Source organism: Tamandua tetradactyla, chromosome 4 (assembly GCF_023851605.1).
Source record: "Tamandua tetradactyla isolate mTamTet1 chromosome 4, mTamTet1.pri, whole genome shotgun sequence".
NCBI classification, from domain to species: domain Eukaryota; kingdom Metazoa; phylum Chordata; class Mammalia; order Pilosa; family Myrmecophagidae; genus Tamandua; species Tamandua tetradactyla.
In genome coordinates this window covers 104,675,190-104,691,442 of record NC_135330.1, presented here as the reverse complement: position 1 = coordinate 104,691,442, position 16,253 = coordinate 104,675,190, and the positions used below count along the sequence as shown (strand labels likewise).

Genomic DNA, 16,253 nt, shown 5'->3' with positions numbered 1-16,253 from the left:
AAGGCAGGACGTGACATCCAGGGGTGAAAGTTCATTTCTGTTCTTTATGTATACTTTTATTGTTACATATATCATAACATATCAATTACAATTATTTATTCAGGTCACTCCTGTGAATTTCTCAGTAGAGAAATATGCCTCAATTTGCATTTGACCTCCATCCATTACTTAACCCAGTTCTTAGAACATAGGAAGTGCTCTGTTGGACATAATGGTGTGTTTCCCAGTGTTTACTGCAGGGTGGTTTTTTGTTTGTTTGCTTGATTTTGTAGTACTAGTTACACAACAGGTTTTATAGTTAAATTAGTTTGGGAAATGTTAGTATAGTGATTAAAGACATTGGCTTTGGATTTGGACTTGTATTTTTGAATACCTGCCCCTTTATCTTACAGTTTGGTAACTTCAAACAAAGTACTTAACTTCAGGCATGGGGTAGATTGGTAGAAGTCTACACTCACATCTACTGTAAGGCTAGTGCATGTTTCTGACCTAATTAGCCAAGGGTACATAGTTCATGAAAGTGAGGTCCCACACCTAGTAGGAGCAAAGTAGCATATCGCAGCACTGCTTTCTTTAGTCAAGTTCTAAACAATGTAGCTGCAGGTAATCTTGCTTTATCTGTAATGTGTTGTTTTTACCACCCTGGTCACCATTCAGGAAGAACTTCCACTAACAGTCCATGTGCTTTTGTTGAAGGAAAATACTGGATTCTTGAATCATTTTTCAACTTTCACAATGAAACCCTCATCTTAAAGTACTTTTGCACCTATTTCCAGTTTTAAGCATTTTGAAAAGTCCATTTCCTTGTAACTTTCTTATGGTATTATGTTTTCACTTTAAAATTAATTATGTTCTTGAAGGTAGGAAATTAATTACTTGTCTTTGTACATCACAATGTCCTTTCATTATTGCCTTTCATTAAGTAATTCTGAGTTGTAGCTTGATTTATGTGCCCCACTTTTTTTTTTGCATGGGCAGGCCCCGGGAATCAACCTGGGTCTCCAGCATAGCAGACAAGAACTCTGCCACTGAGCCACCATTGGCTGCCTTATGTGCCCATTAAAAAAAAATATTTTTATTGAGACATATCTGCACACATACAGTTCAACTGTATTATGCAACCAGTGGGTAGTAGTATCATCATATAATTGTGTATTCACCACCATGATCATTTTTAGAAAATTTGTATCACTCCAGAAAAAGAAATAAAAGGAAGAAAATATTCATATATATCATATCCCTCACCGCTCCCTCTCATTGACCCACAGTGTTTCATTCTACCCAGTTTTTACCCTTTATCTCTCCCTATTATTTTTTTATCCTTATTATTATTTTACTTAGCTGTCCATTCACTGGATAAAAGAAGCATCAGACACAAGGTTTTCGCAGTCATGTAGTCACATTGTAAAAGCTGTATAGTTATGCAGTCTTCTTCAAGAATCAGGGCTATTGGAACACAGCTCAACAGTTTCAGGTACTTTCCTCTAGCCACTCCAATACACCATAAACTAAAAACAGATATCTATATAATGTGTAAGGATAACCTCCCAAAAGGAGGAAGAGACCTCAGGTCATCCCTGGGAGTCATGTCCCATGTAGCCGGGAGGGCATTGAAATTACCTACCAAGTTATGGCCCCTATTTTTGTGACTATTGTAATTTTTTTTAAACAGTCCTACATGATAGCACAATTTGTATATTTATAATGACCTAAATTACATGTATAATATGGTACCAGTTTTATTGGTATTAAGCTAGTGCAATAAACTATAGGGAAAAGTGGTGGTTTGGTGTGTAAGATAGAATATTTGCAAGAAATAGTATGGTCAGGTTCTTTGTGACTCTGAATAAAGCAATGATATGAGGTTGTGTTGTGTAGATTTTAGTAGAAATGTGTCCATGTGTAGATTCTCATGAGTATTTTACACTGAGCTGGATGGGGTAGTTGCTTATGGCACCAGCCTGTGAAATGTTGTTTCTCCACTCCCTGCTCCAGGTGTCAGGCAGATTCTGCCACATGTGTCTTTGTGTCTCTACTTTTTGTATATACAGGGGCCATAGAAATAACTAGTTACATATAGGGAGAAATTAACTTTCAGCTCCTGGAGATGAGACTTATCTCCAAGGAAAAATTATGACCCATCTCATACAAGTTACCATGAAAACTGAGCTTGTGTTAGCATTCCTAGGTGTATTTGTGTTGGGGTAGGGAGCACAGTTCTTGTTAGTGGGACATTGACAAACACCTGTGCTCTGTGACCACAACTTTCACTCTATCCTGCTCACTCTTGTAATTTTCTTAGACTGTGGGAATGGGACCTCATTTATTTTACTGCAGGGGGACCCAAAAAAGAACCAGATCCCTATCCCTGCCCTCTCCCAAGCTGAGTAGGATTGGCAGTTGGCTAAGTAGGTACCAAAAACTTAACGTGGGAAGTGCTGTGATTAAAGGACATAATTTGTGTTACTTCAGTAATACAACTATTGGCAGAACATCCAAGTTCAAGAGTAAACTGTCAGCGTTGATCAGATAAACTGACACGTCATGGGCCCTGGGTGTGATCGTCATCAGCAGACGTCTGTTTGGATTTCTGAATTGAAGATGTTTTATGAACAAATTTCTCTTTTATCGTTACTTGTCTTTTGTTTTGTTTTACTTTTTTATATTCTGCAAGTTTAAAAAATAAGTAATAATGAATGAGAATCCTGATTACTAGAAGTTTTACAGTTGTTTCTCTTAAAGTGAGCTAGCTGAAACATTATTTTAAATCTTGTTTGGCTTTGTATATAATTTTTTATTAAATTCTGAAATATAACCTGACTTATTGGTCAGTGTCCAATGCATCACTGAATGATTAAAATATAAGTTGACTCTTAATCCAATCTTGGCAATTAGGATCTGAGACATAGTCAAACAAAACAAATAAAGGTGTATTTCTCTTCTATAAGTACATAAAATTCAAGCATGCCTGATGATAGAGAAATGATCAGCTTCCTAATCTGCCCTCTGTTTTTTTAGACCTGTGGAGAAATTAATTATTTTCTTTTTTATAAGAAGTTCAGGAGGAATTCAAACGTGAGAGGGCAGTAAGATAGCCATAGGACAGAAGGAAAAATAGGACAGTCCTCCTAAGATTTTAAGGTGGACCAACATTTCGTTTTCTGTTGGCTACAACCCAGTCATTTAATTTAGCAATATAGAGAACTACAATTTTATTCAGATAATATTAAACCTTTTTAAGTATAGTTTTTTCTCATAAAAAATTACTGTTTCATTGATTCACACTTGATTTTTCCAGTTTTTAAACTTTCAGTCTTCCTATTATGCTCTAAACTTGATTGTATTGCAGGGGTTACTTGAGTATATTCTCCAGACAAATATCTGTTGATGTGCAACTGTCTATTAAACTAATTTATAAAATGAGGATAATAATTCCCACCTCACTGAGTTGTTATAAACATTATATGTAAAACTCATAGAATGGGTGCTTGGCTTATAGTGAGGGCTTAGAATAGACTAGCTCTTATTTTTGTTTTCTTTTATTGTTGTTATTACCTGTGTATTGAGGATTGAAAGTGAAAAATAAGAGGATGAAAAGCATATTACTGCGCTCCTTTGGAGAAAAAGTAGCTTGGGGAAAAGTGTAGGGCTGTGCTTTATAAAAACAGTCTAAAATTTTTTATTAGATATATTAATTAGTGGCTTAGAAGCACTAGACTTGAGAATTGATGGTGTTTTTAATAATCAAAATTTTCCCTTTTCCATTTAATAGAATTAATTTCTTTTTCACACTAATATCTCAGCATTATTGATTTTTCAAACACAGATTATGGTTTCAATAATGTATGTGCAGTGGTTAAGAGCACAGATTTGGGGAAAAAGGCCAATTGGATTTGAATTTTGTTTCCCCACCACTCTTTGGCTAAGTTGTTTAAAGTCTCTGTGCCTCACTTTTTATTCTATGTGAATGAGAATAATAATAGTGCCTGTCTCATTGGTTTATTTTGAGAATTAAATGACTTAATATATATGAAGGGCTTAGAACGACTCCTGGCATGCAACTACTATTTAAGTATTATTGTTATTATTAATGGCTAATTTTTTATCCTCATCTATTTAGACACTTAAATTTGAATACTCTCATACTAAAGTTTCCTGAGATTAAGTCCCAAAAACAGTTCTTTTAAAACTATTTCCTCTCAGGTGTTCAGAAATAAAAATCCTGATAAATATCCTGATAGCCACGACTGTAATTTCAGTTTTTTGCGATACAGATATCCCACAAATAGCTCATATATCTGGAATATACTAAGAATCTTTCATATCGATAAAGAAAGAAAGATAAACCAGTGTTTAAAAAGTGGGAGAGGATGGTGCGATGGTGGCTCAGTGGCAGAGTTCTTGCCTACCATGCCGGAGACCCGGGTTTGATTCCTGAAGCCTGCCCATGCCACAAAAAAAAAAAAACAAAAAAAAAACCAGGTGGGCAGATGTTAATAAATACTTCAAAAAGAAACACATCCAAATGGCCAATAAATGTATGAAAGGTTTTCAACTTTCATAGTTATCAGGGAAATTAGAATACCATTGATTATATTACTACACACTCACCAAAATAGCTAAAATGAGAAAGACAACCAGTAGTAAGTCTTGGTAAAGATCTGGAGCTGCTGATACTCACACACACTGCTGGTGGGAGTGTAAATTGGTATAGTAACTTTGGAGAATTGTTTGGCAGTGTTTGTTCTTTTTTTTTTTGTATGCTGTATAGCAGGGGTCACATTTCATTCTTTTTCCATGTGAGTATCCCCTTATTGCAGCACTGTTTGTTGAATTTTTGTTTGTTTGCCTGTTTATTTGGGAATTGCATGGGCTGGGAATCGAACCCTGGTCTCCTGCATGGCAGGTGAGAATTCTGCCACTGAAGTACCCTTGTACCTGTTTGGTGGTATTTGATAGATATATTCATACCCTATGATTCAACAATTCCACTCTTAGGTAAGACCAACAGAAATGCATATGTATGTCTTCTATAAAGATTTGTATTATAATTTCATAATTGTGCTACTCGCAATATCCACGAACTAGGAACAACCTAGTTCTGCCTCTCAGTGGAAGAATGGATAAATAATTGTGGTGTATTCTGTCTCTCTCTTTTTCCCTCTCTCACACTCTCTGTGGCAGTGGGTATGAAGGAGCTACAGCTGTGTATAGTAGCACAGGTGAATCTCATCCCCATAATAACGAATGACAGAAGCCATAGCCAGTGAGACCAGACTACATAATTGCATCTGTGGAGAGTTGAGGACCAGGGAAAACACTAATTGGGGAAAGGCTGTCAGGGAGGGGCGGAGGTTAGTATGGTTCTGTTTCTTGATGTGAGTGCTAGTTACACAGTGCATTCAACTTGCCAAAGTTCATCAGGCAATACATTCGAGATTCATGTCTCTCTGTCTGTGTTGGAACATGGAAAGATATACGAGCAGACCACCATTTATTGACTCCTCTATTAGTAGATTTCTAGATAGTTTGCAAGTATCCTGTATTTCAAACAATATTGTTGTCAATATTCTTCTACATGATCTCTTGTGCAAATATATGAGAATTTCTCTAGGATGTGAATCTAGAGGTAGCATTGCTGAGTTTGAGAGTATGCTCTTCAGCTTTACTGCTTTCCTGGATGTTGTCAAATTTATCTCCAAAGTGGTTGTATCCATTTGTAAGACTACAGTAAGTATTGGAGAGTTCCCATTGCACTACATTTTTAGTCAAACTTTAAAGTTTTCTGCTAAGCTGATAGGTATGGAATGGTATCGCACTGATATTTATTTTAATGTGTGTTATCTCATAACTGGTGTGTTTAAGCAACTTTTCACATGTGGATAGGCTATATGATTTCCTTTTGTGTATTCTTTTACCCATTTTCACTTTTGGGAATACAAAATAGTATTTGTCGTTTTTGCCCATATTTCTAATGCATAGTTGTAATGGTTTCCCAGGTCTGCCGTAACAAATTAACCCAAACTAAGTGGCTTAAAACAACAGAAATTTATTCTTTAACAGTTTTGGGTGCTAAGAGTCAGAAATCTAGATGTTAGTAGGGCCTCTGAATGCTCTAGGGAAGAATCTTTTTGTTTTTTGTTTTCTTTTTTTTTTCTCTTCCAGCTTCTGGTGGTTGCCTGCAATCTGGATCATTGCTTGACTTGTAGCTGCATAATTCCACAATCTCTACCTCTATCTTCACACGGCTTTCTCCCTGCATGTCTCTATGTCTGAATCTCCTTTCCTTTCTCTTAGATACCACTCACTGGATTTAGGGCCCACCCTAAATCAAGTATGTCATTTTAACTAAACTAATTACATCTACCATATTTCCCAAGAAGGGCACATTTTGAGGTCTGCATGGACATCAATTTGGGGGGACACTATTCCACGCAGTATAGTAGTTTCTATAGTTTTTTGATTCGTATGCAGTATTCCTTGATTCTTAGAGTCCATGTATTCAGAAAGCACCCATTTCCCTCTTGTAATTTTAAGACGTTGCTAGAGTTTCAACTCTAAATTTTAGACTTGGAGGAATCCAACCCTCTTGAGAATATTTATCCTTCAGACTTTTGTCTCTTTTTTGTTTGTTTGTGTGCTTGTTTGTCTAACATCACTCCTTCCTGTTTTACTAATACAGTTGGGCTATAGGGGTTTTTTTTCTTTCTCCCCCATTGGATGATGAGACGGTGGTGGTGATATGGCAAGGGGGAAATAAGAAGAAATAGAAAGTTTTGAGGAAACTTTATAAAATTGAAACCACTGTGTGTAAAATGCTTGTGACCCCTATTCACTTCCTTTTTTCCTTGAAATAAATTCTAGATTTAACACTGTGCAGCCAAAGACCGGTTATTTCTTTGTATATTGTCGTGTTGCAGATGCTCATCACTGTGTGCTTCGTTGTGTGTGTATTGGAGGTGTGTCCTTATCCCATCAACCGCCACCCTTTAAATAAGAGGCCCCTATCAAGTCTTGTTATTCACAAGTTATTCCCCAGGGCATCTACATCTACAGTTGAGATCCTCTTCAGCCAGTGCCACTGGTGCTGTGAAATTTCCAGGGTTTTCACTCAGAAGAAAGAGCTTCACCATGGAGAAAACAACCAAGCCCGTAGTTTTGCTTTCCGTGTGCAAAAGTGGGTGATCCTGAGATGAAAGGGGATGGTGTAAGCAGTGCTTTCTCATTTATCTTCCGGCAGAATGTGGTAATCACAGCAAAGGTGTAGAATTTCAGGGCTGTTTTGCAAGTGTCACAGAGCCTTTGAGGTTGGGGAACCGTCATAAGGGAACATTCTGGCCCAGATTTCTTCAACATTATTTTCTAATTGCTTCTGACTTCTGCCTCAAGTAGGATCACAGCCAGGGGAAGAACTCGGATCTTCTGTCCTTGATTATAAAATCTTGGCAGGTCTTGACAAAGGAGTCTTTCAGTATATTCTCTTGACATGAATCTTTGGAGAGAAATGCTGGTATAGCATTAGGAATCGTCTTCTTAGAATAGAATCTGACTTTTTTTGTCCTCGTTTGATAAAAGTCAATGAAGAAACTTGAGGTTTAAATCAGTGAATGACTTTAATCCCTAACTTATTAAATTCAGAACTCACTGAGGTGAGAAGTAGAAAGGCTGTAAGCAATTCAAGTATATCTTGCTTCATGAAAGTAAGTAAAAACTTGGGAAATTACTTTGGAAATGATCATCTTAAAGTGTTCTACACTTGAAAAGAAGCAAATTCCAAGGTTTGTATAATAATAAATTCCCTTGGTATGCTGATCCTGGACATTATTTTACTTTTAACTTTTTATTTTGAAATAACTTCAAACTTCTAGGACAGTTACAAAAATAACACAAAACCCATTCAGAGAACTCTTAACACATCCCCATACAGATACCCAGCTAACCAACATTTTGCCACATAAATCATATAATCCTGTCCATCCATCCATCTGTCCATCTATCTATATATCCATTTTTTTAAACATTTGAAAGTAAGATGTATATATCATACCCCTTAATCACTTACTTCTTCCTTCCTAAGAACAAGGATATTCACTTTTGTAACTGCCTTACTTAGTAATCAAGTTCAAGAAATTTAACATTGGTATAAAGCTCTTATGGTCTATATTCCACCTTTTTCATATGTTCCAATAATGTCCTTTTGGGCCTTTTCCATATATTATTAAATCCAGTCCAGGATCACGTATTGAATTTCTTGTCTCTTTAATTGTTCCTATTCTTTTTTTTCCCCTTGTGGAAACATTATACAATATAGTTTCCATCTCGCCCACTCCCAAACACACTGCTCATTGGGAGCAATCACATTGATAAAGCCATACTCCTCTCATCACCTTCCAGTGCCAGATTGTTCCCATCACAGGGACCCTACACACCATTGTCCCCTTCCTATTGCCCCTTTTCATTTCCCTCCCTGGTAACCAGTACTCTATTTTCCTTCTATGATTTTGCTTATGTAGCTATTTTATATGAGTGGACTCATACAGTATCTGTCCCTTTGTGTCTGACTTATTTCATTCAACATGTAGACTTTATTTCTGTCTTTTAAATAAGTGATACATGGTGCTTTTCCTATGCACCATGCCATTATCACACTTAAAGTATTATTGATAATTCCCATAATACATTTAAACTTTTCTTGATTGTCCCCCAAATCTTTGCTGTTGATTGTTTCATCTATTTTATTCTATAACAGTTCCAGCAGAGTCCCCCCGTCACCCCTTTTCCTTGCTTTTTCATGCCGTTGATTATTTGAAGAAATCAGGTTATTTGTCCTAGAATGTCCCACATTCTGTATTTGACTGATTGCTCTGTTGTAATGGTGTTTAACTTGATCCTTTATCCCCGGTACTCTCTCTAAACTGGTAGTTAGGTTTAAAGACTTGATTAGATTCATGTTCAACATTTTCTTTTTTTCTTGGTAAGAATACTTTATAGTTGATATTATGAACTTCCTATTGCATCGTATCATGGAATATATACTGTCCAGCTGCTAAGATTGATGAGTGGATTCTTTGGTACACTGATTTTTAACTAGAGGTACCCATTAGGATCACTTTAGAAATTTTTTAAATTCTTAAGAATCTTAAAAATCAGAAGATTCTGATTTAGCAGGTCTGATGAGGAGGAGAAACATTATTAAAGTACACACACACAAATTCTCCACATTTACTAGAGTTGCTACCTTTAATGTATTTAATGTATAATTAGACTAGCAAAATTTACTTTTATGCAGTTGCTTTGCGAATGGATGTCTCGTATAAGATGAAGCATATTTAAAATTATTAAGGACTCTGGGGGTGTTTAAGGCTGTAGTGATGTGGACCCAGGAGAAAATCATTGATTCTCTCTGAGACCCTCCCCACTCCCATCCCCACCTTTTTTAAAAATCTAGATAATAGGAATGATAAGACATCTAAGATGAGGTTGTTTTAGAGATTAAATGAAATTAATTATTTGAAAGCAGTCCAACACCAATTAATAGGTGAATATCAAATTGCAAAGCATTGCAGTAATTTAGATTTTTCAATTGAGGTCTTTGAAATAAAGCTTAAGAAAATTAAAGTAACAATACCTTATATGCTATTTAGCTGTGTCTATATAAAGCTTCTATTTTTGAACTTGGTTTTTGAGTGATAGAAGACCCATATACAGTTTTTTGTTTGTTTTGAGTAATGAAAATGTTCTAAAGTTGATTGTGGTGATCAATGAGTACAGTTTTGTTATGTGTAATTAAAAATAGCTTTTTTGGGAGAAAAAAAGTATGTAAATCTTTTGGGCTCTTCTCATTTCAGCTCCATTTACCTCTTAATTCTCCTTTGCCTGGAAGTGAATTGACCAAGGAACCCTTTCGTTGGGATCAGAGACTTTTTGCATTAGTGTTGCGGTTGCCTGGTACCATGTCAGTAGAATCGGAACAACTGACTGGGGTGCCTTTGGATGACTCTGCAATCACACCCATGTGTGAAGTGACAGGAGGTAAGGCTCTAAACATTTGCTGGCAGTAATTCAGTGTTTTAAAGCAGGGTTTATCTGAATGTTTTAAAATATGTATTTCAAAAGTTCTATGTTGTTTTTGTTTAACAGGTAGAAATTAGAAATTAATACGTAGACATACGCTTGCAAAACTGCATTTATTGATGAAGGTCTTTGATCTTGATTTCAATAGAATGTAGTTATATTGGATCTGATAATGAATAGTAACTTTTCCCTACCTAAATGAAAATGATGGTATTTGAAGTTGTTAAACTAACTTTCCTATCTACAGATTTCCAGTGATTTAAAAATGGGGTAGAATTACTTTCTGTGAAAAGTGTGAGAATTTGGTTGTGTATGCCTGGACTCAAGTGGAATGTTTCCCAGGTGCAAGGAGGTGGATAGGTTATTGGAGGCATTGCACTTATAAATAAATCTGCTCAGGTGCCTATTATGTTAAGTGAATAGTAATGAAAATCTTGAAATATAGTGTATAACAGACTCATTGTGGAATTGGTTTAACAGTTAAGTGGGATAATTTAGTTCTTTAATAAATACTAATTCATGGATAGGTATTGAGTGTACTACTTCATGCTGTAGGGCTTTGGCAGTGCCTGAGGCTAGACACCTGTCCTTACTTTCATGAAGCATTTTAGTTCTCAACTAAGGAATTCAATATTGAAATGTCCAGACCTGGTAAATCACTGTTTCACCTATAATAGAAATCTATAGAGAGCCATTTACATCAGTTAAGGGAAAATAATACATTCTCATTAATATTTTGGAGACTTTCTACTAAAATTCTTAGAGATTTGGAAGTTTGCAAAATGCATGGACAATTAGAGAACTAGCTATTTACAGGTATATTAAGTAGATAAGTTAGGAAGTTATTCACATTATTAAATGTCCCCATTTTATAGAAACTTTTTGTAATCTTCTGTAATGCCTTCACAATATAACCTCCCTCCCCCCTCACCCCCAAACAAAAAAGTATATGACTAATTTTTTAGGGACAACCTGTCTGTCTTCTAAATTCATAAATTCACTGTTCACAGTTCCTGCACATGGATAATATTTCTCAGTAACAGTCCTAATTATTTCTGTGGGCAAATGCCCATTTATATTCATGATATTTTAGTTTTTAGTCTTGAACTGACCCATTTGTTCAAAGTCCTGATTAAAAAAAATTTTTTTTTTAATTTTTTTAATTTATGTCTTTCACTTAACAAATTGTCTCTTAACAAATTGAAGGGCCTTGAGGCTGTAATTAAAATTCTTGCTTTGGAAATTCTTTTCTGTGAATTACTTAGTTTGAATTTAGGATTACGATTAAGTTGTGGGCTACATGTACTATAACCTTTGTCTTTGGATGTAGTGAGTGGTAGAATCAGAGAGGGTCTGAAGAAAGGACCCTGAGACAACATGTAGTAGTTAATATCTTTGCCTTTGGGTAGTAATGTACTAAAGTTATTTTGTTTATTCTTTGAAAGGAACATCTCCAGAGGAGAGGATTCCGAAGTCACCCTTGGTAATATCTTTCAATGACCCAGAAACCTTAGACAAAAAACTAGGAAGTTACCCCCAAATACATCCTGAGTCATTCCTGCATACTAGTTTTTTTTTTAACCTCTTTTCATGCTCTTTCTTGCTAGCAATAGTAGAAATGTCACAGACCTTTTCATATATCTGAATAATGTGCTTTCTTTATTTCCTTATTGTAGAAGAAAGAATGTCCACTAAAGGAAGTTTTGATCATTAAACACCAGACAAGTAGAGAAAACAAAAAGCTAGTATCCTCTGTATTGTACTATCCAAATATGTAATAACTGCTGACAATTCCTTGTGCATTTCTTAACTTACATAAGAGCCATTTGTGTGTGCATTTATTTTTCTCAATATAAAATAGTTTATGTTCACTAAGGGAAAAGGTAGAAATTCACATCTATCACCCAAGAAGTCAATTATTAAGTGTATTTCTTAATTGCATAATTGTAGTAATTGTAAGCATTTTTCTTTTATTGTTAGATGATTAATGAGTGCCCACTCTGAGTGCCCAAATACTGTTCTGGGTACTAGGAATACAGCAAAAACAATAGACAAAGAGCTTACAATTTTGGACTTTAGTTTTAGGTGACAGATTGTAATCAGGTGAAATAAATGTTATTTAAGACAGTGCTAATTACTATGAAGAAAAGAAATTAAAGGGATAGAGAGTAATTTGAGGAGGAGGAGGAGGAGAATGAGTATTTTAGGGAACTTATCTTCTAAGGAGGTGACATTTGATTAGGGACTGGAATAGTGGGATTAACCATGTGAAGATCTGGGCATGGGATTAAAGTTGGGGAAGCAGTCTAAGCAGAGGAAATAGTCAAGAAAGGATCAAGCTTTGTATATTTGGAAGCAGCAAGAAAGCTGGCATGGCTAGAACTTACATAGTTAGTAGTAGGTATGGAAGGGCCTTTAGACCATAAGAGATATTTTTTCTTTTCCACATGTGATGGAAAGCTATTGGAGGGCTTTTTATAGGGACTGACATCTGATTTCTATTTCTGAAAGATCACATCAGCTGCTAAGTAACACTATACTGTCGAGCAGCAGGAATGGATGTGAGGAGCCAAGTAAGAGATGATGGTTCTTTGGTCTAGAGGGCTTGGTGGGGGGTGGTGAGAAGAGGTCTCATAACAGGATATGTTTCACAGGAGAAGCAGGGATGGGAGGAAGTGAGGGAAGATGACATCAAGAATGATTCCCAGATGACTCATTTGGTGGAACCAAGGAAGATGAATGGCAGTGCCATGAACTGAGATGGGTATACTGGGGAAAAGCATATTTTGGGAGGTATAGGGATGATAGTAAATCAAAAGGTGTCTAATAGGCACATTGGTGGAAATATTGAGATGAAAAATACCTGATAAAATTTAATTAAAGATTTTTCTAGATAGGTACCTTTAACTTTCTTACCCTCTATAAGGACTGTTGCCCAACTTAGCAATGTTCTTTTTGCCTATTTTCCATTTTACTATAATGTCAGTCTAGAAGTATATTTTTCTGGGCAAGTTGTTTTTTACCTTACTGCCTTCAGACTCACTATATTTGGTTGAATTTTTTATTTTTCTGTGGGCTCTATTTAACTAAAAGTGAGCCAGTGTTTTGACTTGAAGGTGTGTGTTAATACAAGTTTCTTACAAATATAATTAGTGATCCTTTAAACTTGATGCTTCAGTTACAAGAGTGTCATAAATTCCAAGGGATGAGCTTCGGCATAAAGACTAAGAAAGCATAAGAGAAACATTAGATTACATAGGATATAAAGATGATAAAAAAATGCAGTTTCTCTTTACTTTCAAAATAATTGTTTTTGCCAAGTAACTCAAGTTGATGTGCTTTTTCTCTGATTTCATAGAACATCGTTGTTTGTAATTTCATTTTATATTAAGATTATAATTAAAGTCATCATTTTTTACCTATATTTTTCTAACCAATTAATTAAAGATATAGCTAGGGAAGTAGAGAGAATTACCTCAATTATTTACTTATAAATTTTATTTTTTAACAGCATCTTGGACAGGTGCTTAAATGTCACAAAATAGGATATCCAGCTTTTATATCCTTTTCCAAATATTTTGCATATTATGATGGTCAGCCTTTATGTATATGTTTAAATTGTCTTAGAAAAAAATTGAATTTAACAATTTTTCCAAGTAGGTGTGGCTCTGTATAGATACTTTTTTTTAGTTTTTTAAAACATTTTTTATTGTATAATATAACATATGTATAAAGCAAAAAAAAGAGAAAAAAGCAATAATATTTAAAGCATTCTTCACGCATAGTTACAGAACAGATCTCAGAGTTAGTCATGGACTACCATTCCGTCATCTCAGAGTTTTCCTTCAAGCTGCTCCAGAACACTGTCCAGAACAAAGTCATCATAATTGACTTTTGTGTGTGTGAAAAATAACATATAAATAAATTTCAAAGCACATCTCAACAGTTAGTTGTAGTACAGATATTAGAGTTTGGTATGAGTTACAGGTCCACAATTTTAGGTTTTTACTTCTAGCTACTTTAAGATACTGGAGACTAAAAGAAATGACAATATAATGATTCAGCAATCATGGTCACTTGTTAAACCTTACCTTTTCTGTATAATTCCATCATCAACTTTGATCTTTATCTTACTCTTTAAGGGTATTTAGGCTATTCTCATTCTGGCTTTTTCTTGTTGGAAGGGGCTGTTGATAACATGGAATAGAGTGATGGAACTAGTTATTTTTCTGGAGAGGCTGGTCCCTCTGCATTTCAGGACTTGTCTGGTCCAGGGATACATCTGGAGGTTGTAAGTTTCTGGAAAGTTACCCTAGTGCATGGAGTTTTTGTAGAATCTTAAATATCGCCCTAGGTGTCCTTTAGGATTGGCTGGAATGGCTTTGGTTGGGGTTTGGCAAGTTATGGTAGGTAGCAGTGTCTAACTGAAGCTTGCATAACAGTGACTTCCAGAGTAGCCTCTTGAGTCTATTTGAACTCTCTCAGCCACTGATACCTTATTAGTTACACTTCTTTTCCCCCTTTTGATTCAGATGGCATTGTTGATCCCACTGGGCTAGGCTCATCCCTGGGAGTCATCTCCCATGCCACCATGGAGACTTTCAACCCTGAAAGTCATGTCCCTTGTAGTGGGGAGGGGAGGGCAATGGTTTCATTTGCAGAGTTGGGCTTAGAGAGATGCTCTAAGCAACAAAAGAGGTCCTCTGCAGGTGACTCTTAGGCGTAGCTATGGGTAGGCTAGACTTCTTCACAACGTACATAAACTTCACAAGAGTAAGCCTCAAGATCAAGGGCTTAGCCTATTGATTTGGGTGTCCCTAATGTTTAACACAGCATCAGGGGTTTCCTGTGTGGTAAAGTTTGTTTCATATTTTTTCTCCCATCCTTTGTGGGACTTTGCCAATACTTTTTGATTATCTGCTGACTATACGCTGGTATGTAATGTATAGATACTCTTTTAATAGCAATTTCAGATTAAAATCATGATTTCCAGGCAATAAAGTATAACCCAGAATAAAATTTGTTATACCCTTTAAGGGTTTGGATCTTGGCCTTACCACTGTACTAATTTGGATAAATTAGTAAACCTTTCCACGCCTTTGTTTTCTCATTTGTAAAATGGGGAAAATAATCCATACGAGTGTGAGGATTAAGTACATTAATGTGATGAAGTGAATAGAAGAGTGCCTCACAGAGAGCAGATACTTCCATAATTGGCAGCTGTTTTTTACTGTAATTGTCATTATTGTATCCAGATAAATTGTGTGTCACATGCTACTTGTTTTTCTAAATAAAGCTGACAATTTGAATAATTCATTACTGTCTGATGTTCTCTCTTCTAGGTAGCTTTTATCAGATCAAACCTTAAGTATCAAGTTGTAAGAGTAATTTGATATGTCAAATATAATGATGTAATGTTCTGAAATAATTGGTTGAATTTGTAAAAGAGTAGGATTTATTTTCCATATTAATTTATTACAAATAACATTTCCAAACGTTGACTAAAGATTGAATTTTAGTTGTCAAGATTTTCAGCATTGGTTTAGATCAGTTCTATATAATAGAAATATAGTATAAGCTGTGGGTGTAATTTAAAAATTCCTAGTAGCCATGTGAAAAACAAAAAGAAATATGTGACATTAATTATAATACTATGTTTTATTTAACCTAATATGTTCTGAATCTTATTTTAACATGGAACTGATGAAAATTTGTTAATGAGGCATTTTGCATTTTTTCATACTAAGTCCATGAACTTTGGTATAAATTTACACTTACAGTAAAATGCCTACTCAGACTAGCTACATTTCAGACTAGCCATTTTGTGTGGTAAAATGCCACGTAACTGCCTACTCAGACTAGCTACATTTCAGCTTCTTAAGAGACATATGTGTCTAACACCTACAGTATTGGGCAGTACAGGTCTAGATATTTTTGTTGAAAATCCTGTTGAAGAGATATTTTCATTATATCTTTTTTTAAAAACACTAACATTTTAGTGTTTGGAAGTAAAAATATTTACATTAAAATATACAGAAGGGTATTACCAAGTATGTAAGGCAACTAAAATTTGGCAAAGCTTGATCCATCTATATATTATAACGCAAAATTTTAAGAATGTGGTAACTACCAGCAGACCAATTAAATAATTGTGCTTCTGCTGGGTACTTAGCATTAAT

General features: G+C 35.3%; 1 protein-coding gene across 3 annotated transcripts in view; it reads left to right on the top strand.

Annotated features, from left to right (window-relative positions):
• Positions 1–16,253, top strand: part of INTS6 (integrator complex subunit 6) — a 112,887-nt gene that overhangs the window by 62,350 nt on the left and 34,284 nt on the right. For all 3 annotated transcript variants that reach the window (XM_077158117.1, XM_077158116.1, XM_077158118.1), the window contains one exon: positions 9,849–10,032. In XM_077158117.1, coding sequence (XP_077014232.1) covers positions 9,849–10,032 — 184 coding nt within the window. The remainder of the gene's footprint in view (positions 1–9,848; positions 10,033–16,253) is intronic.